The following is a 26,944-nucleotide window of genomic DNA, read 5'->3' as shown; positions in this document are numbered from 1 at the left end:
TAGAAACAAAGAAAACATTTGAGGATAGCTAATGCTCCCCTCTCCGGTTTCCAGGTCAACAGCGATCTTGTTTACATTACAGCCAAGAAAGATGGAACTCATGTGGTAGAAGCTGTGGATGCCACCCATATTGGGAAGTTAATTGTGACCAAACAAATTGGAGGAGATGCCATGCAAGATATTACTGATACTTACAAATTTCAAGAAGGTAATTGACTACAACCAAATGTATTTTTTCCCAATTCCATTTAGTACTTATTCACTGTCAAGATGAAATATGCTCCAGAAAATGCCCTGGCATTCACAGCATCTGGGATTAAGGGCAAAAACAAAAGCTCTCACAAGCAACAACCACCCATGGTTCTTCATTATTTTTGCTTACTTGTTTTGAGCAGAATTGCCCTTCACATGGCTTGTAAAGTGAGTGCTTCAAATTCCATTTCAGTAGACCATGTAGAATGTATTCCTGCTTATATGAGACTTAATTTTAAGTAATCCCATTAGAAGCACTATCTGCATTATATCAACCTAGTTAAATAATAGAAATTTAAGTCATTACCTCACATTTGTTGAGTACTTTACAAATTATTTTTAACACATTGTCCCATTAGGTTGTCATAGAAACCTTTTTGGATGCATATATGATAGATTGATAAGATTGTGCAGTTTCACTAATTTAGGACAATTAGGTGTAAGGCCACTTTCAATTACAAAATAATGTTATGGTGGACAGTTTGTAACTTTTATTGTATAGTACACCTCAAATAATGCTATTGTATTCAATTACATCTCAATCAATACTATCTCCACAATACACAGTAAATAGGACACAGTTTCTGTCTTCACACCAGAAGTAGAATCATCATACAGAAAAGGCTGTGGAAACAGGAAAACACTGGGTCCTACAAAGAAAGTCTAAAGAAGTAAGGAGTGAGAAAAGACCTCATTTAAAGAAATCTGGATCGGGGTTCCAGGCAGTGGAACCATAGTCAAAGACAGGAAACGTGAAGCGTCTCTAGATTTCTAGGGTGTTACTGGCCTCGATACCACTTCTAGCCTAGAAGGCCTCCTGCCAGCTGCGTGAGACTGTTCACTGTCTTGAGAGCAGAAAGACACAATATTTTGGAAGTGTTTCACCTCCAGAGATTCTTAAGAGTGGCATTTATTTTAGTGAATGGATAAAAATTATGACTAGTTAGCATATACTAAATATTCATTGGCATTCATGAAGTGTTAATGTGCAAAGAGATTTTTTTTCAATGTTTTATACTGCCTTCTTGCTCTTATTTACAAAGACGATTTGCATTATAAAGACAAAGCCTGCTGAACTGAGACAGGTGCTCAGTGTTGGTGCTTAGAATTTTTGTCATCTGAACTCGTGAATTTTTACTGTTTTCCTGAAATGATTCAGTCTCTGCACAGCATAAACACACAAAAGAAAACCTCTTTCCCTTCTCAGTATTTTGACTTTTCTCTAGAACAAAAGTTTAAAACAAAAACAACAACAACAACAATATAAACATTATAAAAACCAACTAGGCAATGCCCTCTTGTACAGAAACGCAAATAAAATAGATTTGGAAAAACAAAAGGCAAACTCCTTAGAGACTGGGAAAGAAACCAGTTGGATCCATCACAGCCACATAGCCTGCTCTTGGCCATGCAGCACATTCGCCCCACATGGGGTTGGAGGGGACACCACAGGCCTGTTGGGTGCCTTCCTATGGAGGAAAGCAGAGTCCTGTTCTTGCCATGCCAGAAGGGAGGTGCTATGACGTGGGGTGGGCAGATGACCCAGGTGCAGAGAAGACACCCAATCAGAAATGGGCCTTGAAGTGCTCTCAAGACTCAGGACACAAACCCATATCTGTACCATGCTGCTGTCTGCACAGAATAGACTGGACAATTCATCTGGTCCCATTCGGACAAATTGGCCCCCTAAACATCATGAGGTCATGGTGTGTCCATACACTGAATTGGCACCTACACTGTTCAGTGCGACTGAAACCCCCAAGTCTGAGCTCAGTAGGAAAGCACTTGCCTGGTTTGAGCCCCAGCACCACCAAAGCTCCTCTACAAAGAGGAAATACAAACTTCAGGCGGTACTGGAAAGACTTCTTCAGGAAAATGGACAAAGCAGAATAGCAGTGTGGACCATTTTTCTTTTCTACTGATGAGCTCTATATGGTTCAGTGAATGAGAGGTGAGCTCACCATTGCTTCACCATGGGATCAGATGGTAGGTAAAGGCAGCAGTAGAAATGACTGGAAGGAGATAAAAGCATGCAGCAGAGCCCGGCTACGATTAACTGTCAGCCCCAAAGGTGACAGTGGAGACAAAATAGGAACAGGGCAGGACTAGATCTTAAGAGAGGAAGACACACACCTGTCCATGAATGGGAAGCTGAGGCGTGGCCTGTGAGATACAAATGTTAAAACACAATGTCCAGCTCTCCATGAGGAAGGCTTCTGAGGTCCAGAGCACCACACCTTAACAAGAAGGTGAGGCTCAGGGAAAGGGTGGTAGGTGTTTTGAACCAACTAGAACTCCTAATACACGTGATTAGTTGTAAGAGACATTGCAACCACTTTCTGGGCTAAGGTTTGATCCCAAGTAGGAAATTCATCCTTTGATCAAGAATGGCACACATGTTTCCCATTCTAACTGGGCAAGTGTCCCAGTGGAGCACTATTCTGAGACGCTAGGGACTCCATCAACCTGAAGTGGGGAAAGGGGTTGATTATTGATGCCTGCTCCAGGCATATAATAGAAGCTATCAGTGATTGCTCCTGGCTGTAGATCTGCTAGTCTGATTCTCAAAGTGCATCTTCTGTACCATCTCTGAATCCACATATACTGAGTCTGGACACTAAAACATGGAGACATGGAGGACAGAGAAGCAATTATACCAGATTCAGGGATGGACCAATACACAGTTAATTAAATTGTGGAGATATAATTTTTCACTTCAACTAAAACATAATATAAATTTTAACTTTTTTTTTCAAAATATAAGGTTAAGAAATGGTAAATACTTGAAAACCAGAATTCTAAAAATGTTCCGTGGTGATATGTGTTGGCATATACACGGCTGCCTCTAGGTTGATTAGCAACTTATGACGTCATAGCCTGCTGCTGCCAGGTGTTCCAGACTACCAAGGGACTGACCTTCACTCTGTCTCTCTCTCACTTTGTCTCCTACTCTTGTACTTCTCTCCTACACTTTCTCTAAGGGCACCCTCTTTTTTCTCTAAGGGCACTCTCTTTTTTTCTCTCTCTCCCTCTTTCCGTCTCTCTGTCTCTGTCTCTCCACCCTCATGGCCCACTCAGGTCCTAACTCCTCTCTCTCTTTCCCTTCCCTCAAATAAATCTCTCCATGTCATATCTGTTACATGTCATGCCATCCCATTTTTAATCTTAACAACGTGTCCTCTTTTATGATGGTATCTGGGCCCATTCCCTCTTTATTCCATCACTTATTCCAGCTATTGCTTGTGTTTCTGATCTCTCCTTTCATTTCTCCCTCCAATGGCATTCATGCATCTCCTGTTTTCAATTATTTCTCTTAACAGAACTGTTGGCAACACTCGCTGTGTTCCTTACTACTCATGCCCATTCTGTGCTCTTCCTCATCTGCCAGCCGCCATCTTGAGAGACCTGGGGGATTATATCCAGTCTGTTTCTTCCTGTCCTTGGGGTTCCATCTGCAAACAGAACACCATGGAAGCCACTTGTAATTGCACAGCAGCATGTGGGATCAATGTCTGTAGGAACCACCCTGCTTACCCGACTAACTTCCTGATGATGTTTGCCCCCTTTCTTAACATCTGTCTCTTGTTTCTATAACAGAACTCTCTCATGGTTCCACCACACCTAACCCCTGCTAGGTGTACTGTCTCCTGAAATGCTAGGCTTGCCTTTCTCCACTCTCCTCCAAATGCCCCCTGATTCTGGCTGCCCTTTGTGGGCTCCATGCCTACCAAATTTATGTTTTTCCTGGATAGTTGTGGTAGACTCTCACAGGTGTAGTGATCACTCCCAAGAATGCAACTCAACCCAGACCTTACGTGAATGAATATGCCACAGAAACCTGAAATCAAACCTTTCAAATTCTACTCACCCCCGCCCCCACCATCCTGTCCATTCATGCTTCACTTCCTAGCCCAATGAGGACAGCCACTATGCATCCAAATTTAGGTAGAGAATTAGGTAGCAAATCCTCTATCTGCCTCATCTGCAACAGCCCTCAAGTACACCTCTTTTCTCTGGTTCCATAGCCATGCTCTGAGAATGAAGCAATACCCTGTGTAGAAAACTTTAACACAGAGTCTGGGTCAAATAAGAACCAATTTCCCCTTCAAGTAGTAATGTGCCCATTGCTACTGTAGTGCTTGGAGTATCTCAGACTATATTTTTGTCTTCCTCCCAAAAACCAAGCTCTTGCATGCTTCCCTGTCTTTTCCCACTGTGCTAAAAAGAAGACTCTTATGCCACACAGGCAAGCTAAGGATGTTTCATGTCTTGTGTCTCCAGGTTCCATATGACAATGTCTGTCCCAGCATCCCTGACCTACAAATCTACACAGGGACTGCTCTTCACTTCTCCCTCTGTACCCATGAGTGAAAGACTCTTTCTTAATAGTGCCTAGCACAATGTCTGTGTCCAGGACTCCAGGGTTATAAGATAACCAAAGGGATGTCCACAGGGCTGTGCTCTCACAGCTTAGCTAAGCAGAATGCAGTCTACAGCAGCTGGTGTAGAGACCAAAGTTCTGCCTCTTGCTGAAAGAAGCATGTATCTACAAGCCTCCATCCTCTAGATCCTCAGTGCATGCTAGGACCCTGACCTAGTGATATGGAGGTAGAAAAGACAGACAGAATCCTTGCCCTCCTGGAGTCTGTGTCCCAGCAGAGAAGGTGACACTGCACAGGGCAAGTAGTATGCTAGGGAAGGAAAAGGAAAGTAAACCAGAAACATATTGGTGGGGTCTGGGGTCTGGGGTGTGGGGTCTGGGGTCTGGGGTGTGGGGTCTGGGTGTGGGGTCTGAGGTCTGGGGGGTCTGGGGTCTGGGGTCTGGGGGGTCTGGGGTCTGGGGCTGCATTCACAGAGTAATGAGAACCTTAGAGGAGAAGGCGTTGAGACTGTGACCAGAACAGTGAGAGGATGCTTCATTCAATATGAAAGCGCTTGTTAACACCCTACTCGGCAGGAAGGTGATTTGACCTTGCTCCTGCAGAACATAGAGGCGATTCAGAAGCAGAGCCTGGCTCTTGATAACTTCTTACCGGTGCCACATCATGGCTACAGGAAAGCAGGGACAACTCTCTTGGGCCCTGACAAAACTTTGCCATTCTCTCCTTCCTGGAATGGCCTCTGCCAGCCTGCAGCTGCTCTGCCCATGGGACAGGAGGTGGATCAAGGTTGGACCATCAGAGCAGCCTCTCATGTTGCTCAGAACACAAGCCCTGCTTTGCCTTTTCTCGTGCCTGGGCCAGCTCAGTTCCTATCTCCTGAGGCAGCCATGGACTTCCTGTGCTTTGTCTAAATGCATACTTGGTCCTCATCCAAAGTGATAATTGTTAATGCCCTCCTTCTCATGGAGGACGGACGAGCTGTTTGCCAGTTGCTTGCTGCTAAAGTAGTTTACTGAACTTTCACAGCTGGGCTCCCCTCCTTCCTTCCCTTCCTGTCTTCCTTTGGTAGCTCTATAAACATATGTTTGAGCCAATTCTGGTTCTAGGCCTATTGTTTCTGGCACATTCTTTCAGTCTTGACAAAGAAGTTTATAGCAAACACACACACACACACACACACACACACACACACACACACACTGTATACAACAGCTGTTAGTGTTTTGTTCTGCCCTTCCAGAGTAGTTTTCATTTATTACACCCCAGTTACCTCTGATCCAGCTAACAGCCCTTTGACGCATGTGCCCTTATGTTGCTGGTGCTGTTCGTCATAGCACCTAGCTTGTGGTTGTTATGAGGCTTAGCAGAGCTATTGCAAGGAAGCACATATCCCATGGCCTGCCATGTAATTAGCATTTAGTGATAGCTAATAGCGTCTATTGGCCTCCTTCCCATCATTGAATTCAGTTATTATTTTCTGACTTAATTTTTGGTATGGTAGAAGATAACATCTTTAAATTAGCATTATTAGAAATGCCAGCATTCTTATCTTAAAGTGATTTTTCCCCACCAGCCATACTGATACCTGGTCTTCATAAGCAGAAGAATTTGCCTCCATCTTCTCATCTCTGTCCTCCAATGTAAAAAAAGCTACATACAGAGATACTTAGGATAGAAAAAAGAAAGGCCACCCATCCTCTGTACTTCCAACAGCCTGCCCCTGTAGCCAAGTACTTCATCCAAACCTCGCAATTATTGTTAGTCTGCAGTATGCCAGGGAGTCAGGGTCTGAGCAGACATCTGAAGCTACATTTATGTTTCTGTTTCTTGCTTCCTTACTTGCTCATGTTAGTTCTTTCTCTCTCCATGTCTCTGTCCCTGCTCTTCTTTCTCTTTCTGTGTTGCTATTTTCTGTCTCTGTGTCTCTACCTTTCTTTCTGTCTCTCTGTGTCTTGCTCATGCTCACATGCGTGTAGGGGGTGGTGGTGCATGTGCACGTGTGCTCATGTGAAAAGCTGGGTACAGAATTCAGTCAGTACCTTGTTCATGCTAGATGAGTGTTCTTCCACTGAGCTGTATCCCCAGCTTTTGGTTTTTGAGGCAGGATTTTACTAGGTAGCTCAAGCTACCCCTAAACTACCTTCCTGCCTCAGACTCCCAAGTGCAAAGATTACAAATGCATACAACCATGCTTGCCTCCTCTTCCTCCTTTTCCTTCTCCACTTTCTCTCCTTTTCTATCCCTGGAGCAGAATCTTTCCCTCTCTTGCCTCCCGATCCCCACCACTAAGCCTCTAGAAATTCACCAGAAGACATTTTGCTCAAACAGTATCTATACTCTAGACTGTATTAGGGCCAAGAGGCATTCTGACAACAGTGCCTCAAAACTCTGTGCTCAGTCAGAGGTGACTGGGAGGACTTGAGGTAGCAAGGCCTTAGGGTTCAGCACATTTATGAGCTCTGGAAAGCTGTAGGCCTTCAACAGGTTGAATGAGGCTTCTGCCAGAGGTCTGACCCAGGAGTCCTTGAGCAGGGGGGAGCTTAACAGCTGACCAGAGCTTAGTGCCTAGAAGCATTGTACTTTGGGGCTGGTGGGCACTGTAGGAGGAATAGAAGGGCATAGAAGGAGCCCTACTAGCTCCAAAGTTATCTCAAGAAAGAGAAAATAGAAGAAATTAAATAGAAGAAGGATTGAAGGGAGCACATCCTGTTTGGGTACAGGGAAGTGCATGGCCTGGGGAAAACATCATGGCAGAAGGTAACATAGCAAATGACCACTCTCTCCTAAATCTTTGTTTAGAGAACCCTGAATTTTAACTTAATGGCTAGGACTCAGGGATGAAGCAAATTGGTACCTGCCAACCCCAGAAATAATGGACCAAGAGACTGGACCACTGGTGAAAACCCCTTAGTAGTCTTCATGACAGATATAACCTGCCCAGACACCAAGTATCCTGCCAGCCTGGGTGGCCACTGTCTATGTGGGAACTTGGTTTTGCAAAACCTAACACAAGGACAGTGTGTACACTTACCTCCCAAAGGGGCTGACAGGCTTTCAGAGGCCATCAATCAAAAAAGGTGGCACAGAGTGATTTTTAGGTCAGTGTCTTCTCAATGGAGAGTATTTCCCTTTCACCGTCATTATCTGTGGATCTCCCTTAGGTCAAGAAGAAGAGAGACTGGCCCTTGAAACTGCCCTGATGTACGGAGCCAAAAAGAACCTCAACACTGAAGGTGTCGTCAAATCAAGGTCTGATGTGGACATGAACTTTGAAGTGGAAAACGCTGTGCTTGGAAAGGACTTCAAGGTCACCATCACCTTCCAGAACAATAGCTCCAATCTCTACACTGTCTTGGCCTATCTTTCTGGCAATATCACCTTTTACACTGGGGTCGCCAAGAAAGAATTCAAGAATGAAGCATTTGAAGAGACACTGGATCCCTTATCTTGTAAGCTAACAAATATGTGGGTCTCTCCAGGCCTTCTTGCCTGGTTCTTTGTTTTACTGTCAGGGCTGTAGTTCTCACCAGATCCCAATATTGGGTGCCATGCTGAAGGGGAGTTCTAGGAAACACCCAACCCGCTTATCTTTGTGTCTTAGGAACAGAAATGAACGCTGAAATCCTGTAAGCCTAGAGGATCATGGGTTGGAGAATTAAACGGAAACTCACCTCTGACACTTAGAGTAGGGTCTATGAATGCACAGCACCAGCGTCGCAAGCCTTGGGCCCCACCGGGCCTCCTTAAACAGAATCTGTATTTGAGATCTAAACTTGCCATATAGGCTATATCAACCTTGGGCATCTTCTGTGATTCCTCTGTACCTTATATATTAAGGCAGAGCCTCCCACTGAACCTGTAGCTCACCAACTCTGCCTAGATTAAGTACCGGGCTTGCATCCAGGATTCCATCTCTGCCTGAAGTTACAGGTAGTCACCACGCATGCCCAACTCTATCATGGGTGTTGGAGATCTAGACTGGGTCTTATACTGTGTGACAAGGGCTTTATCCACTGAGCTTCTTCCTCCAAAACTGTTTCTTATAACTGATCAGCTGATCCAGGGATGACCATTGAGAAAGAAGCCTGGGATATACAAGATGCCATCCCGGAGCCTGGGCAGAGCCATCCTGTCTCTTTCCTGTTCATTCTCCGAGCCTCCCATAATTTGTCTGAGCTGTTTCATCACTATAAGAATTTAGGATATTTGAGTCAGGGCAGGATTGCTATGCTGCAGCGTGCATTGGGGATTGCAATTTGAATGATCTCATTTTTCCAGGGTTGCAGGGATAGGGGGTGGTGGTATTAGGTGGATTCTGTATTCAGCCCTAAGTTAGGCACATGGAATCAACAGAGAAAACTGTAGGCAAAGAGCTGAGTCAGAGAAAACTGAAAAGTACTTGACAGTTTGTGGCATTGTGTGTCTGGACCAGACACGTGGTACTGAAAAAGAGAAGAAAGGGGTACAGGAACAATACTGTTCCTAAAGCAGAGGCAAGCAAGCAGGCCTCACTCCTTCCCCCCTACCCACCCCCCCCCCACCCCTGCCAAGGAGCCAGTCACACACTTCTGTTGTTCCTGAGCTCCCTAGATGCTATGGCTGTCTAAGCCCCAGGTCCTGCAGAGTTGTGTTCCCAGAGATAAAGGAAAACTAGGCCTGAAATTTCAGATTCTGAGAAAAACAAATTGAAGGAGGCATTGTTAGTGTCACTGATGTAGCGAATATTCGAGACATCACCAGGCATTTTCTTCAGAAACTAGAGTGCGCGCGTGCAAGCGCTCACGCACACACACACACACACACACACACACACACACTCACACTCACAAAGTCAGCATGAAGGACTGAAAAGGAAATGGCTCGCTCGCATACTTACTCGGAAGAGGCAGGCACACTGAGTCTGAGAATTAGACATTTTTAAATATAAAGTGAGAACATATCACCTGTAGGGATGTGTCGTTTGTATATGGGAGCCATACTACCAGATCTTTTAACCATTCCCTCCGAAGCTAACCTTGGTTGTCACAGTGACATAGCTGAGAAGAGAGAACCTCAGTGGATGCACTGTTACATCAGGTTGGCCTATGACCATGTCTGTGGGGGTATTTTCTTGGTTGCTAATTGATGTAGGAGGGCCCAATCCACTGTGGGTGATGCCACCCATGGATTGATAGTCCTAAGAAAACTGGCATACAAGCAGAGGAAGCAAGCCAGTAAGCAGCACTCCTCCAGGGCTCTGCTTCAGAGTCTGACTCCAGGGACCTACCTTGAGCTCCTGTCCTGTCTTCCTCCCACTGTAGCCAACCATCCCTTTCCTCCTAAAGTTAGTTTTGGCTGTGGTGTTTTAACACAGCAACAGAAAGCAAACTGGAGCATCCAGGTTGTAGCATGTGCTGGATGCAAGAGAGTGCAAATCTTTGCAGTTTCCGGTCTTGCAGATGATAAACAACCAAGCCAGTTAGTAAGGGCATCATCTGGTTATATGTGTAATAGGCAAATACAAAGTGGACTAAAAGGGAGAGGCATGCTGGCCCTTCAAGTATCACAAGCGAAAATAAAAAGTTCTATCTAATAGGGTGGTGTTGAGCAGGGATCTGACAGAGGGTATTCTACCTGGAAGAATCTCACTGGTATCCTAGGATATCTAGTGTTCTCAATGAGACACAAAGAAAGAAGAAGAACCATTCTTGTTATGGATTGGTCCTCAGTGTGATGACTGATGATAGGAGAAGATGGAGCCTTTAAGAGGAGAGCCTTGTGGAAGATAATTAGGATATGTGCACCTAATTAGCCTTAGAAGGCATTGGTTCTGGTCTGTGGAGTGAGTCAGTTCCTGGGAGAGCAGCTTATAATAATAAAGCAAGGCTGTTTTGCAAGCCTGGCCCTGTATGCACATGGCCAGCTCACTTTCTGTTATGCTAGCACAGTGCTATTTAGATGTTCCAACCACCAATATTATAAGGCAACTAAACCTACTTTCCTTATAAGTTTCCAAGCCTCTGTAATGTGGTACCACAACAAAAAACAGACTCAAATAGAAAAACAACCAATGGAAAATGATGGGTTTAAATCATACAATGAATGTCAGCCCTAGTACAAACTTTGGCTTTATTTCCAGTGGGCTATTTCCTTTGAAAGCTTTGGGTATGACCTAACTTGGGTTTTGAAAGATTATACTGGGGCTGGTGAGATGGCTCCAACCCGCACCCAGTCCATTGTCCTCCTTTCTTTCTTAACCCAATTAAAGGATGGACTTAAGCCATTCCTATCTGTAGAAGCAACATGCCTAGCCACTCCAGCCAGACTCACGCTCCCTCTCCCAGACCCTCCCCACTATGATGGTCTGTATGCCCTCATATCATAGGTCACAATAAACCTTTCCTCCTTAAAGACTAAAAAAAGGAGGGGGGCATGAGTTTACATGAGCTAATGACCTAGAACAATGCAATGGATTACCCTACCAAGTCACTCATGTAGGGAACAAACCTAAAACCAAGTCGATTTTAATACAGCTCCGCCACATGGGCCATCTGAGCCTTGTCCCAGATAACTTCAAGGGGATTAGAACCTCATTATCCTCTTCCTAATTTACTAGTTAATGCAGATATGTGGCATCAATTACATGCAATAAAATGCTTGTTGCAATCGGAAGTAAATCTTGGTCTTTTGCAAAATCGCATACCTCTGGCCTTAATCAAGCGTTCTTGGGTGCTTCTATTGCAAACAAAGTTTTCTAAGTAGAATGGGAGGCAGACTTTTCTGATTGGCGATTAAAGAGAATGCGTGGGCTCCAGTCAGCTTGGGAGATTTGAATAACTTAAACCACCCAGTACCTTCAAAGGTGCTATCATTGTCACTTGGCTATATTTAGTTTTCCTTGCTTTTTGGAAAAGATGAGGCAGCTCCAGCCTGTGTCTCCCTCGGTTTTCCCCAGACACTGTAAATGATGTTGGCAGGCTCCCATCTCCACCACTCACACAGCAAAAAATCTATTCCTCCTTCTCTTGCCACGTTTAATAAACTTTATCTAGAACAATTTCTTGTGCGGTGGCAAAACACGGCACTTATATAACGGACTATTTCAGGAGTACTGTTCTCTGGGGCTCTGATACACAGGCCCATTTCTTCAGTGCTGTGATTGAGAGAATGGTCTACCTCCGAACAGAAGTGATCCCTGAGGCTGGGACTGTAAGTGGCAATAAGAGTCACTGCAAAGACAGGTACAGAGAAGATGGACAAATTCTGCTGTCCTAAGGAAACCTACTAGTCAAACTCTTTCCTCCAAGAAAAGCCAGAAGAAAACCACTGTTACTATGCCTGGGAAACACCAGGGGCAAAATGCACTGTCTTTAATGACATAGATAACCTGGCTTGGCCTGCAGACCTGCTCTTTGGAGCTCTAGAATCCTCGGCTATAGGAAATGGATCCACAGAGCAAATGGACCCAGGCCACAGATACAACTGTGCATCCTCAGCCCCCTTGGAGATTGGAAGGGAACTGAGGCCATACTTCATCCTCCATGCCATCCTGCAGAGCTTATTCTCAGCACTGAAAGCTAGCAATAAATAGTATTTCCACACACAGTCACAAAGAGAAGAGAGACCTTTGGTGTCTGTACTCCTCCATACTCCCTTTCTGCCAACTTGGGATTGCCTTGGCCCAAGTCAAAGTGCCACGGTTGAAGCTCCCAGGCTCCACTGTTAATGTCTCTGCTTAGGCATTCAACTTTACAGCATCAAAAGCAATGCTTGGAAAGTTTGACAACTCTTTTCTCCAGTAAGACCTCACTGAATATTACATTTCCAGTGTATTCTTTCTTCAAGCAAGAGTCAGGAGGGCTCATCTTTAATTGACTCTTTGTATCTGACTTTTGCTATGTTCTTGGTGACTTGTCTGCTAATGTGGGGAGGATGGGGGGGGGATCAAATAAACCAGATCCCATCTCATCCAAGTCTTGATGATGGCCTGTTGGCTTTTCCTCCCTCTAGCCAAGAAAAAGGAGGTGCTGGTCAGAGCAGGCGAGTACATGAGCCACCTTCTGGAGCAGGGCCTCCTGCACTTCTTCGTCACAGCACGCATCAATGAGACCAGGGATGTCTTGGCCAAGCAGAAGTCCATAGTCCTGACTATTCCCAAGGTCATCATCAAGGTCAGTGAACATCTCATTTCAGACAAGAAAAAAGGACAATGTACATAGTCAGGGATCCAGGCTCTCTCTCTCTCTCTCTCTCTCTCTCTCTCTCTCTCTCTCTCTCTCTCTCTCTCTCTCTCTCTCTCTCTCTCTCTCTCTCTCTCTCTGTGTGTGTGTGTGTGTGTGTGTGTGTGTGTGTGTGAGAGAGAGAGAGAGAGAGAGAGAGAGAGAGAGAGAGAGAGAGAGAGAGAGAGAGAGAGAAGTTCCAAAAAACATAATGGAGCTAGGATCCTCCTGTTCTTTGAAAGCAAGCCATTCTATATATAGCCGTATGCATGTAACACTCCTCTTCTCTCCTTATTTAAATATATAGATGTGACTGCAGATATAAATATAGCCTGTGGTATAAACACACTTGTGGAGGAAGATAAAGCTGTGTAATGGAGACAGAGACTCAGAACTCTCTGTCTCTTCAGAATAAAGTGGGTCAGCCTTGCAAACTACCTACATTGTCCCATCTGCATTTTGGACAGTGACGCTGCTCACTGAGGTGTGACTGTATACATTAGGGTGTGCAAGCTGAAGTGTACAGCTGGACGGCAATAGCTGAATATAAATACGCCATTACGAACACCAGCCAGATGAAAATATAGAGGATTCCTAGTTCTCCAGAAAGCTCCTTCCTGCTTTTTCCTGTTCACAGTCCTCCCCACTCACCAAGGTGACAAATTTTCTGGCTTCTGTCACCATAGCTTGTTTTCTCCACTTGGCTAATGGCTTTAGTTGTACAGAGGGAACAGAGTTAGTTGTCCAGGTAGAACAGGAAATTTCTTCTCAGCTTGCTCGGGTAGCTTGGTGAGGGAAAGTCGAAGGAATGAGGGTGGAAGACAGGAACACCTGCTTTACCTACTGCTTCTCGGCAGCATAGACTAACTTCCGGCGCTATCAGCAGGCAGCCTTACCAAGACACCCCTCTCCCCTGGAAGCAGGAAGCCAAGCATTCAGTGTCTGCCTTGGAAGGTGGCATTTTATGCTATCTGGATGTGGGCTTAGAGAAGTTCCCTAATGTCTGGAGAGCACTTTTCTTTTAAATGACTGAGTGATTAGCATAGATCCAGCTAACAGGAAGTCCCTTAAAGTAACCACATAATCCACATGACCCCAGAGATGGGGCACAGGGCAGAAATGAGAGGCGAACCTTGTTTCCTATGAGCCATTTACTGTAAATCATTTTTTTTTTTTAAGCTAATGGCTATTGTGTGGCATTCAATATGGCTGTTCTGCTTGCTTACATACTAGGCTCTGGCAGCTGCTATCGAAGTATATCACATATATAACTGAGGTTTCAACACTCAATAACCCCTCCAGATGAGCAGTGCAAACATTTCCACTTTATACTTGGGAAAATTCAAGTACAGAGAGGCTGTAAAACCTGTGCGAGATCGCATTGCCATCAAGAGGTAGAGCTAGTGCTCCAACCCCAGCACTCCAGCTACAGAAGCAGGAGGATAACTCCTTCCACTTCTTCTCAAAGTCTTACTCTGTATAGATGGCACATAGTCTATACCAAGATGAGACTCACCCAAACCTGAAGATGTGTAGGATCCATTGAGGAATAGAATGCCAGATCCTCTGCATCTAGGCAGATCTTTGTTATTCTATCTCTTCTGTTCTTTAGCTATACCCACTTATCGTAGCCCCTTTGTGCTTGGTACTATCCCACACAACAGGCCTTAAGAAAGGCAGAATGCAAATGAGGACATATAGGCTGAGGGAGAGTTAGAATTCTGTAGGTAGAATCCGAAACAAATGCTACATCAGAAAACGGGCACTTGGGTTGCTTCAGAAGTGCTGTCCTGCCATGACAGCATGAATTCAGTAGCTCCGGGCACAAGGACCAACAGTAGCAGGAGTCACACTGGCTCTCCCACAGTCAGGGGTCTTGCAGATTCCCCTCAGACACACAGCAAAGGCATCTTTTGCTGCTCTCAGGGGGATGTTAAGTAGGGCCCATACCCATGCTCAGATCTCTGCCTTTCCCACCAGAGACAGAGCTCTCATATTCACCTCATTATGAAGTGATGGCTTGTCCCTGCCAAGATCTCAGGAGAAGTCTTTCTGAGCTGTGAAGTGCTCAGACCACAGCACAAAATAGAATTTAATTGCACCGTTGATAATAAACTGTGTATGTGGAAGAAACTGATACCTTTGATCTTTTTAGGTATTATTAATTAGAAGGGTTTTTAAAAAGCTATCTTCTAGGCTTCTTTAAGAGCAACTGAAGTCCCCAAGGCAGAATCAGAGATGTCTCATTCCACAAGTTAGCAGACCAGGGCAGGACTTGAGCCAGAGCTCATCCAGTTTAGTTTGGGTTGCTTTTCATGACAGAAGCAGGGACGCTGGTTCTGGAGGACACTCGTTCAGAGTCAAGGCCATTGACTGGGACTAAAGTGGAAGAGAGAAGAAAGATATGATTCTTCCCAGTGTTAACACCGTCTAGGAAAAAGTATAGGCATTTTCATCACATAAGCCTTTGGCACTAACCCAGTAACATCAAGGTTAATCTAAATCCAAACAGGACAAGAGATGTGCCAGGGGAGGCACTGCACATCCTAATGCCACTCAGGTCTCACCCACCTGTGAATGGTCCTGATTCCAGAAACTATGGGTGGTATACTAGGTAGGCATCTGGGACTCCGAAGACATGGGAAATGAAACATAGCTCTATTCAGAAGCCAGTCATCCTCTGAAAGTGATGGGAAGAGCTGAGAGCAGCAGGCAAGGGGTTGTAAGTAGGGGTGCTGGAAAGATGGTTAAAAAAAAAAAAATTCTGTTGGAACATTACATGCAAGAGCATTTCCAAGAACTGAGTCATATGAATGGCATAAAACAGGAACTCTAAACACACTAAAAGTACAAAACCCACAATAGTTCAAAAGCCATAGGTCTAAAATTACCTAAGACATGTGTCACCAAATGCTAGGAAAATGCTAGACTATTTTGTCTATCCCTCTGAACCAGGGGTGGGCTCACAGCAGGCTGAGCCTCGCACAGATGCCGTATGTGGATATGACAGGCACAGGGTGAACCTGGGAAAGGGGGTTAGGAGGACAGACCTTTCCAACTTCATTCTGCAGAGAGGAGGAGGGAGGAGGCCACCATGGTGATAGTGGTGAGAGCAGCTTAGAGGTAGTAGGAGCTAGATTTTTCAGTGGTTCCCTTTAGCATCTTATATGAGAGGGAGGTATTACTGTAGCCTTTGCACAGAAAAAGCTCAGAGAGGTCAGTGCCTCATAGCACAGTGGCCAAAACACGAACCCTGCACTCAAGCTAAGAGAATTTAAAGCTGTTTGCTTCACAGGACACCCACCTAACCCTACCAAGTCACTGAGGCTCCCAGAGTCTGTTTCCACAGTGGAGTGAGAATGGTAATAGCAATTCTCAAGTCAAAGGATCTTTGTGTTGCCTGGGCCAAGGATGTCTGATGACTATGTCACCATAAACACCTGATCTATACCACTTGTTCTTACTGTAGTTGCTCCTCCTCATAAGTGACTGCCTCATGACCATACCTGACCAGGGAAAGTCAGAGGCCTCTTTCCCGGGTCTTTCTTGGTGTGCATGTGAGACCTCAGGGCCACGTTGTTCTCACACTGAGACTTTTATAGGAAGCAGAAGCGGCGCCAGCATCAACAGAAACGCGTATATGTGGCAAAGTGGAGAGATTGCAGCTTTAATGAATTATCAGGAATTAAAACCAAAGGAATAGACCATCTTCAATGAATGGTTATCATTTAACTAGCAGAGATGTATACAGAAATTAGCGTAGAGGAAAAAAATGACACAGGAAAACGTGAGGCGGGTAGGCTAGACCACAGAAGTGGCTTTATTTAGGGTAGAGGCTAGGAGCCGGGCAAGACTAAGATAGCCTCAGAAAAGCACGTGGGACCATGCAGAGTTCAGTCTAGACTGTGAGGATGAAGCATTGCCACTGCTCCATGGACAACAAGGCTTTGGTGGAAAACCCATGACAACGTCTGTAGCAAAATCACTTCTTCTCTACAGAGTCTTTGTGCCAAAGCATTCATTGCCTTCTGGGAGTCTCCGCTTTGATCTTAGGAATGGAGCTGCCTGAAATCCAGCTGTTCTCTCCTATCTCCCTTTTTAGTGCAAATCTATCCTGGGATGAAAATGGATCTGCCCATCCGAATCTTAGATACCATCCACCAAAGCACCTAGGCCAGCTGCCATGTTCTTACATCATAATGGGCACATCTCTGGCTTCGTTCATCCCATGGCAATAGAGACTGGGTTTGAGTTCATTTTTTTTTCCCTTTTAACTATGCCCAGCACCCACCACTCATGAGTCACAGTCATGGTGTGTGATCCTCATATGGGAAACGGCAGGGGGAAATGCTCATTAAACTTTAATGAGCATACATCTCTTTTCCCGTGCTATCAAAATATTTTGATGAGAAAAGTATATTTTATTAAAAGCAGACTTTTTCTCTGCCTTCCCATGTGTTGATTGTCAAAAGCTGCTTTAAGTCAGGGGGGAAAAGCTCCCCAGTATTTTAATTGTTAATGAGCAGCTGCCTTTTGGAGAAGAGGGACCACAGACAGAATCAAGCTGGTCTACAGACTACACACATGTTTGCTGAAGTGCTGTGATCCACAGTGGGGGAACAGCAATCTAACAGGGTTCCCTGGTCCTCAACAGTGAGTGAGTCCCATGTTCCAGATGGGCAGCAGCAGCAACCCTGTAGAAACACTGCAAGCACAGTGCCTGGGCCATATTCCCACCTAGAAGGCAACCAGCTTTAAAAAAAAAAAAAAAAAAAAAAAAAAGCAGCTTCACAGCTACAGTGGGATTGGCAAGAATAGGTCACATAGGAAATGTCCCTGCTGATCCCTGAAAAAAATTTAGAGAAGGCCCCATCTCATCCAGCCCCTACACACACATGTCAGGGTCAGAAAGAGAGACACGCCCACCCATCCACTGAGCCCCATACATAGGCTGGTAGAAAGCTTCATGCCCTATGAAAAGGGAACCCTTCTCTACCTGGCCAAGGTATGTCATAGTTCAACCCACGTCATCTATCTCTACATACTAATATGTTTTGTCTCAATAAGATCATACCGTTATGTTTCAACTAGAGCCTTTCATTATGTGCTCTGATTCTTGCTGAGGTCTCCAGGCCACCTTAGAACTCTGACTCTGCACATCTATCTAGTGAGGCAGGGAAGATGCCAAGGTGGCTTCTGGGGTGCCTGTTCCTCCAGCATCCTGTCTTATACACATGTGTCTCAGAGGACAAATTGAAACTGGGGGAACAACTTGATGCAGTCAGTGCGCTGTACTATTTAATGGTGACTAGGTAAGGGATGACAAGGCTTCTGTTTGCTCTACAGGAGCCTAAATGTTCCAAGTTTTTCATTAATGCCATGTCACAAAAACAATGACCATGTTCTAATCCCTGCGTTCTGTGCTAAAGGCTTGGGAACTCTGACTACTTTCTCAATGTGACAAATATTTTATATACATGTGTGTGTGTGTGTGTGTGTGTGTGTGTGTGTGTGTGTGTGTGTGTACACATCAACTAAAAGAGGGAAAGGGTGACTCTGGCTCATAGTTTCAGAGTATCAGTCTATGGTCAGTTGTTTATGTTGCATAGTAATGGGACCATATGGCAGAGAAACTTGATATCCAGGAAGAGGTGAAAGAGGGGAAAAGGGTCCTAGCATCTCCTTCAAGAACATACACCCAACAATATAACTTTGTTCCACAAGCCCTAATCCTTAATGTCCACAACCTCTCACACTTGTAGCCTAAGTCCTCTGGGAGACATTTAAGATCCAAACCATATTATATATGCTCCATATTTACAATAAAAAAATATCTCTCTCTCTCTCTCTCTCTCTCTCTCTCTCTCTCTCTCTCTCCTCTCTCTCTCTCTCTCTCTCTCTCTCTCCTCCTCTCTCTCTCTCTCTCTCTCTCTCTCTCTCTCCCTCCCTCTCTCTCTCTCTCTCTCTCTCTCTCTCTCTCTCTCTCTCTCCTCCATGCTCTATAATGATTCTGGACAGATCACCAGATCTCAGCCCTCTCCTTCAAGAAGAGTGGTCTAAGGTCAAGGGGACCTCCTCTCTGAAGTTGTTTTCTCTCAGAGAATGCCAGATTAGGGGTTTCCTGCCCCAGCTTTCTGTGTTCACACCCACTCACGGATGTTGATCAGAGAGGATCACAACTGTGCAGTGAGACAGTGTAAACTGTGTCAAGAGAGAGGGCACACTCCGACCTCTATGTGAGCTCCAAGGCTCTAATGCAGGCATTTCCAACTCCTCTCTCTGGACAGCTGTGTAATAGTGTTCATGTAAGAAGGAAATGGAGGCATCAGGGGAAACTGGATGCCCAAGCTGCAGGCTGCTCTATCCACTTCCTGTTTGCTGTTGTCTAAATCTCCAAAATGATAGACACACAAGGCAAACATCTGGAATAAGCCAGCACATCTTCCTGCTCTGTAATTCTATTACATGTAGGCTACTGGAGCTCTTTTTTTTTTTTTTAAGTATATCGCCAACTTTGTCCTAAATAGAAAATCCCATTATCATCCAGTAATGTACCTCAAGGCCCCAAGTCCACCTTGTCACATTTCACTCTGGTGTAGATATCGAATTCTTTCCTCGTGAAGTCAAAAAGAAAAAGGTGGTGGGCGGTAGCTGTGTTTTCAAATATAGTTCAGGGTCAACTTAGAACCATTGCCCTCAAAGGATGGCTTAGAGATAACATGAAAAGCTAACACTGCAAATGATTCTTCGGTGGGTTGCTATTTTTATCTCATCTGTCAGAGATCACAGTGTGGGTGGTGTTTCAAGGAAAATGTTTTATGTCAGAAAGACCTAGATTTATTTCTGGGTCTGCTCTTCCAATTTACTAGCTCTAGTTGTCTTTTTAAGTTTTACTTTCATGTCAAGAGAATAGAGGTAATAATAACAATGTGTATATCCGTGCCCATAGCACTACAAGGACTCAATAGGCCAAAGTAAGGGAAGTGATGGCTAGGGTCCTCAGATTACTAAGTAAGAGCCACTGTAAGTCATGTGTTTTGTTATTGTTGTTAAACAGAGTGAGGCAGGATATGGTTAAGCAATGACCTAGTACCATTTGCATCCGTGTCTCATTCTCTTTATCGTGTGAACTCAAACAAGTCATATGGCTTTTCTGTGCCACCATTTCCTCATCTGTAAACCCACACTATCTACCTCTCATCCTTGTATAGGCTAACTGACTTGATACAAGTTTCTGCAGTGTCAGAGATTTTTAAATCCGCACTGTCAATATGGTATGTGTTAGCCACAACGGGACTCTTGAGCCCCCAAAATGCAGAAGGCACCACCAAGTTGGAATTTTTCAAAATTCACTTCCTTTTAATTCACTTAAATCTAATATAGGCACCTGGGCTAGTGACTACCATCTTTGTCAGCATGGACTTGACCTTGGGGAAACTGTTGGCATCATTTAGTAATGACAGGCTACATGTTAGTGGAGAGAGGTGCTGGCTCTGCAGCTGATGAACAGTTTACAAACAAGCAACTCTTTATTTCCAGCAGTGACCATGGGTGAGGTGGAGGGAAGAAATTCAATTTCCAATGATAGGTGGAGGACATGATTGAAAGCACTTCAAATAAGGACTGTTAGGTGAATCTAATAAATTGTGTGAATCAAACTGCCAACTTAAGTTATTTTCACTCTTCCTCAAACTTTTTCTTCATTTGGATTTTCTCTGTGGGTGAGGTAGTCAGGGAGAGAAGAGAAAGAATGATTTTCTTTTTTGGCCAAAAAAATCTGAGTGGCTGCTCCTCTTCCTGAACTTGAATAAAGGGCAGAGCTCGGTGCATCAGTATTACTGACTACAATTGCCTTGAAAAGACGTATTATGTCTTTTTTTATGGTTTGGTTTTTTTTAATAGGTATTTTAAATAAAATAGTTTTATTGGTTACTTTACTGTTATTGTAATAAAAAAAAAATACCATGACGAAGGCAATCTATAGAAGGAAGAGTTTCTCTGAGTTTATACATCCAGAGGCATAAGGGTCCTTCATGGAGGGGAAATATGGGAAATATGGTACTACTGAGGCATGGCAGTGGGAGAAGAAAGCTGAGAGATCACATGCTCAACCACAAATAAGAAGAGGAGGCTGAACTGGAGATAGGGGTGAGGCTATGAGATCTCAAAACCCAACCCTAGTGATGTGCACTGACCATCAAAACTGCACCTCCTAAACCTCCTCAATAGCACTACAAACGGTTGACCTAATGTTCAAATGCCTGACCTATGGGAGGCTGGGAGAGATTTCTCATTTAAACCACTAAGGAAGTGAAGACACCAGAATCATGAAATATCTGTAAGAACAGGGGCGCCTCCAAGAACAGCACATGCTGAGGTTTTCTCTCTAGTCCCTGTCATAAACACACCTCTCTAAATTCAATACCTGTGATGCTGCTCCTTACCCTGAAGTCTCCCTTTAAGGTCTTTATGATAGCAAAAAGAAAGAAACACAACAATATTGGCATAGAAGTGTTTTCACAGCATGAAAAAATGAGCTGTCCAGAACACAGAAAGTATTCGACACAAATTCTTTGCCCCCATAGCCATTGCTCGCTACTCCACAGATACCAACACATCTCCTAAGTCAGTAAATACCAAGAAATTGTTCTACTCTTTTCTAAGAAGATAGGAGAAAAACAGCCACTCAGATTTTCCAAGAAGGACTGTTGAATATTGAACAGTTAAATATTGTGCTTACGTTGTCCTGAGTTTGTGTGATTCAGCATCCTCTCAAGATGCAGGGACGGCAAACTAAAATGTTTGGTGGCAAGAAACAAATATAAGAGAATAGATACCGAACCTTTGTTAATTACAAAGGACCACAGCAGCCTGGATAGATTCCTCCTCCATCAACCACTTCTCTCAAGCCTCCTCCTAGAGACAGCATTGATGTGCCAAACCCAGACACCAGTTGCAGAGATAATACCTAGAAGCAAACTAATTGGCTGTGACACATGGAGTTATCCAAGACAACTGTGTGCTTTCTGATCTAATGCCTTTCCACTAAGGCAAAACACAGCCGGAAGCCTTTCAAATGCGCATTGGGCATCCCTAATGCAAAACTCCAAAAGCCAAAAATGTCTACGCTCCAACCCGTCATGTAAACATGTTCTAGAGTTCAGAGTATTTCACATTTTGGGTTTTCTCTTTACTTAGGGACAGTCAGCTAGTAAAGTGTATATACAAATATCCTAAACATTTCCAAGGCTTCTATCTAAACTTCTGGTTTCCAGCAGTTCAGATAGGGAAACATCCCCTGTCACAATTCTCAGTGTCATGAAAGAATATGTTTTTCCCACAACACAGGAATCTTCCTGGGAGATAACCCTGCAGCGTGGAAAGGGTTCTTAACTGGGGCTCGTGGATCCTAGAAAATAACCAGTAGCCTTCATGGTTCAGAGTGAAATGCCTGCAAATACATTTATGTGGTACTGGATAATATGTTTGTGTAGAGAAAGTGTTAATAGCAGCTGGAAATTTTATTTCTTTGTAAATAGTATTACTATAGTAATTATTGCTGTTGTGATTAATGAAACCGTTCCTTTGACAACCTCACACAAGCATATGAAACATTCTGATCACTCTCACCCCAACCTCTCTAATCTCCTCCCCACTCCCGTCAATGCTCCTCCTCCTTAAGGTCCCTTTCCCACATTAGTGTCTTTCTATTTCCCTTTGTTGCTCGTTTATTTCAAGAGGGTCCTTTGTGATCATCAGTTTGGAACTATGCACTGGAGCCTGCTGGGGCCACTTTGGGTACACATTTGAAAACAATGGCTGTTCTTCCCCACAAATCCATCAGTAGCCAATAGTTTGGCAAAGAAAGATGGCACTCTAGAGCTATGATTAACTATTGACAGGACCAGTCGGGTATAGGCTGGGGGCAATTTAGGTTCATTTATTAAGAAGCTTCTATTCATCCTTGTGATGACCATGGTGAAGGCAGATGTACCAAAAGAGTTCTCCTAGAGCCAATTAGAGTCATCATAGCAAACATTCTTACCAAAGGAGACAATGTAGCCTTCTCTAAGTTAGAGAAAACTACTTTTAAAATTAAGTTGGGGTTTTAAGTTATTTCAATTAGACACAATAGATTTTGTTTTGTTTTGTTTTTTCAGACACAGTTTCTCTGTGTAGCCTTGGCTGTCTTAGACTTACTCTGTGGACCAGGCTGGCCTCGAATTCATAGCAATCTACCTGCGTGTGCCTCCCGAGTGATGAGACTAAAGGCATGCGCCACCACACCCAGCATGACACACTAGAATATTAAGCTGAGGATACCATATGAGACACTCAAATAGACCAAGTCAAAACATCTGGGAAGAAAGCTAAAGATTCAGTTTTTCAACATGTCAGTAGTAATGGTTTTCAAGGGTGGAATATGGGTACAAGAAAGAACTTTGCTTCCCAAGGGATATTTGGCAATTTCTAGATATTTGTAGTTGTCATCATTTGTGGGGCATTGTTGGCTATTGGCATCTTGTGTACAGAAGCTGGAGGTGTTATTAAACACCTTCTTGCCACAAGACAACCCCTACAGCTGAGATCCATCCAGTCCAAAATGCCACTGATGCTGAGGTTGGGAAAGTAATTTCCAGCTCATGGTCCCATGCTTTCATTAGTGGGCCTATCTCCCCCTCATTCAACCTTATTTATTTTCATTTTTGTCAGTGTGGTTCTTTGAAAAGCTCCCTTGCTCCTGGTGAGCCTGTGGACATCAGAACAGAGCATTGGTTGTTTGCTCACTAGTCTGCTGCTGTAGCATCCAACATCACTGGCCATCATGGCCTGAGTTCTAAGTTGAGGCTCTGTCACAGAAATACTTTAATTTGAATCTTATCCTGGTCAGTGCCTTCAAATTTTCTTATTAAGCACTTAATTTCATAAGAAATAAAGTGCCAACACCAATGATACTGCTTCAGAAAGCCTTTTCTTCTTTAGTGGGTGATTACAGTATGGCCATATTGCTCCTGTGTGCCTTAGAGCTAAAGGAAATGCAGTCCATGTGTGAGAATTCTCATGAACCATACTTTTCAATGGATCTGGTCTTTAGTAATGAGCCAGAGTGCTCAAAATAAACAAATTATAGGCACTGCCATCTGGGATTCTAGCCTCATGATATGGAGTGGGCTGAGACTCCTGTAGTTGTTAGTTCCCACGGGATAAAGTACTGATCTCTTGCTGGCACCCAGCCCTTACGCTTAGGTGTGCACACTGCTGTCTCCATCATTACTAGCCTGCCCCACCCTTAGTGCCTCTAAACATATCTTAGGAAATGGGGACATGATATAAACATGATAAATTGATGTAAAGTTTTATTTTTTATAGAATTTAAATCCCATAGACATAAATTTAGTCACAAACCAGAAAAGCAAAACCATAAGATTTTATTCACAGCTGTAAAGTCAGTAAGCATGAGTCCTCTTCTCCAGGCGATGTTCTTCCTCTTAATCTCCGTTCATAAAAAAGTCTCCTATCCATATGTATCTTCTTATAGCACACATTGGGTAAAGAAACAAAGGTAATAATGGCGGGTTGTTACATAGAAAATTCAATCAACAAGTAAGTGCTGCTTTAAAAAAAAATTCTCCTAACTTACTATTTTCTGGGCACAGGATAGTTATTTGCGTTAAAAATGGCATTGATATTTTAAGAATCCTGAGCTGTAGTTTCAGTGAAACTTGCTATCTGATTTTTGTTCACCATCTCCTTCCACACATTTGTTTTTAGGATAAAACTATCATCATCATCATCACCACCACCACCACCACCATCATCATCTTGTTCTCAAGTGAACTTGGTTTTATATAGATCCATCTATTTGGCATTCTAGTCTTTAAGCAGACAAAGGAAACTCATTGCTTCTTGATCATTTTCTAATATATTGATTTTTGTATTTTAAAAAGTCTTCTAAGTATGTTTCACTTAGTATACAACAAAATAGGGAATAGTAATATCACTCTCTATACATTATCCCATACAAATATAAGTCCTTTTTACAGACAAAACTAAGTCTAAAAGAAGTATAAGTAGACAATTACAACATAAAAAATAGACAGTTTTAGCAATCAAAGAAATTAAAATCAAAACTGGATTGGTTATAAGTATTTAGAAGCTAGTTTGGCACCATTCACTTAAACTTAACAAAAGTATTAAGGTCACTCATAGGGTCTAAGATGGATTTTTGGATCCATACAGTACTAAATATGAATCACCTCTAATAGAGGGGTTGAGCTTCAGATCCAGGCAAAGAGTAGTTGGTTACTTCCACAACAGCTGTGCACCACTATTGCACCACTGGACACATCTTGCCTGGGTTCACACCCTGGGAACACCACAGGGTTCACAGCTGAGTAAGACCTTGATGCCTTTTTCTACTCCTAGCATCCCATATAGCACAAATGCTACCCTAGCTTTAATCAGAGAGCCTTTTTTTTTTTTTTTGTGATGAACAATAGTGATCACAAAGATGCAGGAGTGTTCAAGGTGCTAAGAATAAGTTGCAGTTGAGTATTCACCCATAAATATCAGATGCAAATATATCAATCCTTCTAAGGCTCAAGTAACAGCAAGGAAGAGGGTAAGGAAAATGGAGGAGCCAAAAGAAGAAGGAAGAAAAAGGAGGAGTGCAGCATACTGAACTTTGACATCCCGTTTAGAGAAAAAGGTTGAAAAGAAAGAAGGGAGAATATAGAAATATATAGAGAAGATAGAACAAAAAGTAGAGTGAATCTACTCCCCAATTTAATGCCTCAATTGTCACTCACAAGCATTTTTAATTCACTGGTATAGAATTTTTAATATATTTTATTAATTTATTCATATTACATCTCAATTGTTATCCCTTGTATCCTCCCATTCCTCATTCCCATTTTCCCTTTACTTCCCTCCCCTATGACTGTGACTTAGGGGGCCCCCTCCCCCTGTATATGCTCATAGGGTATCAAGTCTCTTCTTGGTAGCCTGCTATCCTTCCTCTGATTCAAAATAAGTTTAATTCTAGATACAGTGGTATAGAATTCAAAATGTAAGATTATTCACACATTTTATATATATATATATATATATATATATATATATATATATATATATATATATATATATATATATATTTCTACTCTGAGTTATTGTACCCTCCAGTGCTTTGTACGTGCTATAGCAAGCTGATTAGGAGAAATAAGTTATACAAATTAAATGTTAGTAGATAAATCATGGTCATGTCAATTGCTAGTCTACTTTTATCACAAGAATATACATCTTAGGTGCAGCAGATAGACTTGACTCAATAGAAAGATAAGGAAGGATAGGTAGACAAGGTCTTCAAAAACCCCAGAGACATGCAGAATATGGCATTTTAAAATGTTTTTATTACTTTAAAGATTCAATGACAATAAGACAGGTTAACTCCTGGCAACACCCAGCCTACCTCAAAGAGGATGATGAGCATCAAAGAACCTCCTTATGGAGATGACTTCAAATGTAGCAAACTAGCCACTGGACAAAAGGTCCTCATTTCTACCACAGACAGAATTCTGTCTAAAAAGGGGGCAAACTTGGATGCAGGCAGAGTTGATGGCCAAACTCTGCCACGACAGGATAAGCAAGTCATCAATAGTTTCTGCCTCACAAATATGTCTGTCAGATATATTGGGGCAGAAGGCTATAGAGAGTTTTGGGTGACTATACAGGTAGAAAATTGTCTCTGTCATCTTTTCATTTGGAAAGCTACTAACCTGCACTCCTGCCATACTCAGGCAATCAAGTTTATTCCTTCTCAAGACTCTGATGGAATTGAAGAGCAGGTAGCTTAGTTTTACAATGAAGCTTGGTTGTTTAGGGGTTAAGATGTTTTTAGGGCTAGATAGGTGTTTTTTAAGTCGATAATGACAATATGTGATGGAGATTGATTTACATTCAGAAATTTAGATGCACCAAGATAGAAAAGATGTTTTCTTCAAGGCTGTCAAATACAAATAGTCAAAACACTAAGAATGTAACATTTATATAATTCCTTATTGTATCATGGTTCTTCTAGCTATAGATAATCTATTGTATGTATATAAAAAATAA

At 43.2% G+C, this 26,944-nt stretch overlaps 1 protein-coding gene across 1 annotated transcript in view; it reads left to right on the top strand.

Moving 5' to 3' along the window:
* The window catches only part of F13a1 (coagulation factor XIII A chain), a 159,731-nt gene that overhangs the window by 122,072 nt on the left and 10,715 nt on the right, over positions 1 to 26,944 (top strand). The window contains exons 10-12 of the mRNA XM_051170126.1: positions 55 to 208; positions 7,796 to 8,083; positions 12,624 to 12,784. Of these exons, the coding sequence (XP_051026083.1) occupies positions 55 to 208; positions 7,796 to 8,083; positions 12,624 to 12,784 (603 nt within the window). The remainder of the gene's footprint in view (positions 1 to 54; positions 209 to 7,795; positions 8,084 to 12,623; positions 12,785 to 26,944) is intronic.

Source organism: Acomys russatus, chromosome 3 (genome assembly GCF_903995435.1).
Source record: "Acomys russatus chromosome 3, mAcoRus1.1, whole genome shotgun sequence".
Classification (NCBI taxonomy): domain Eukaryota; kingdom Metazoa; phylum Chordata; class Mammalia; order Rodentia; family Muridae; genus Acomys; species Acomys russatus.
This window is presented reverse-complemented; position numbering and strand designations above follow the sequence as displayed.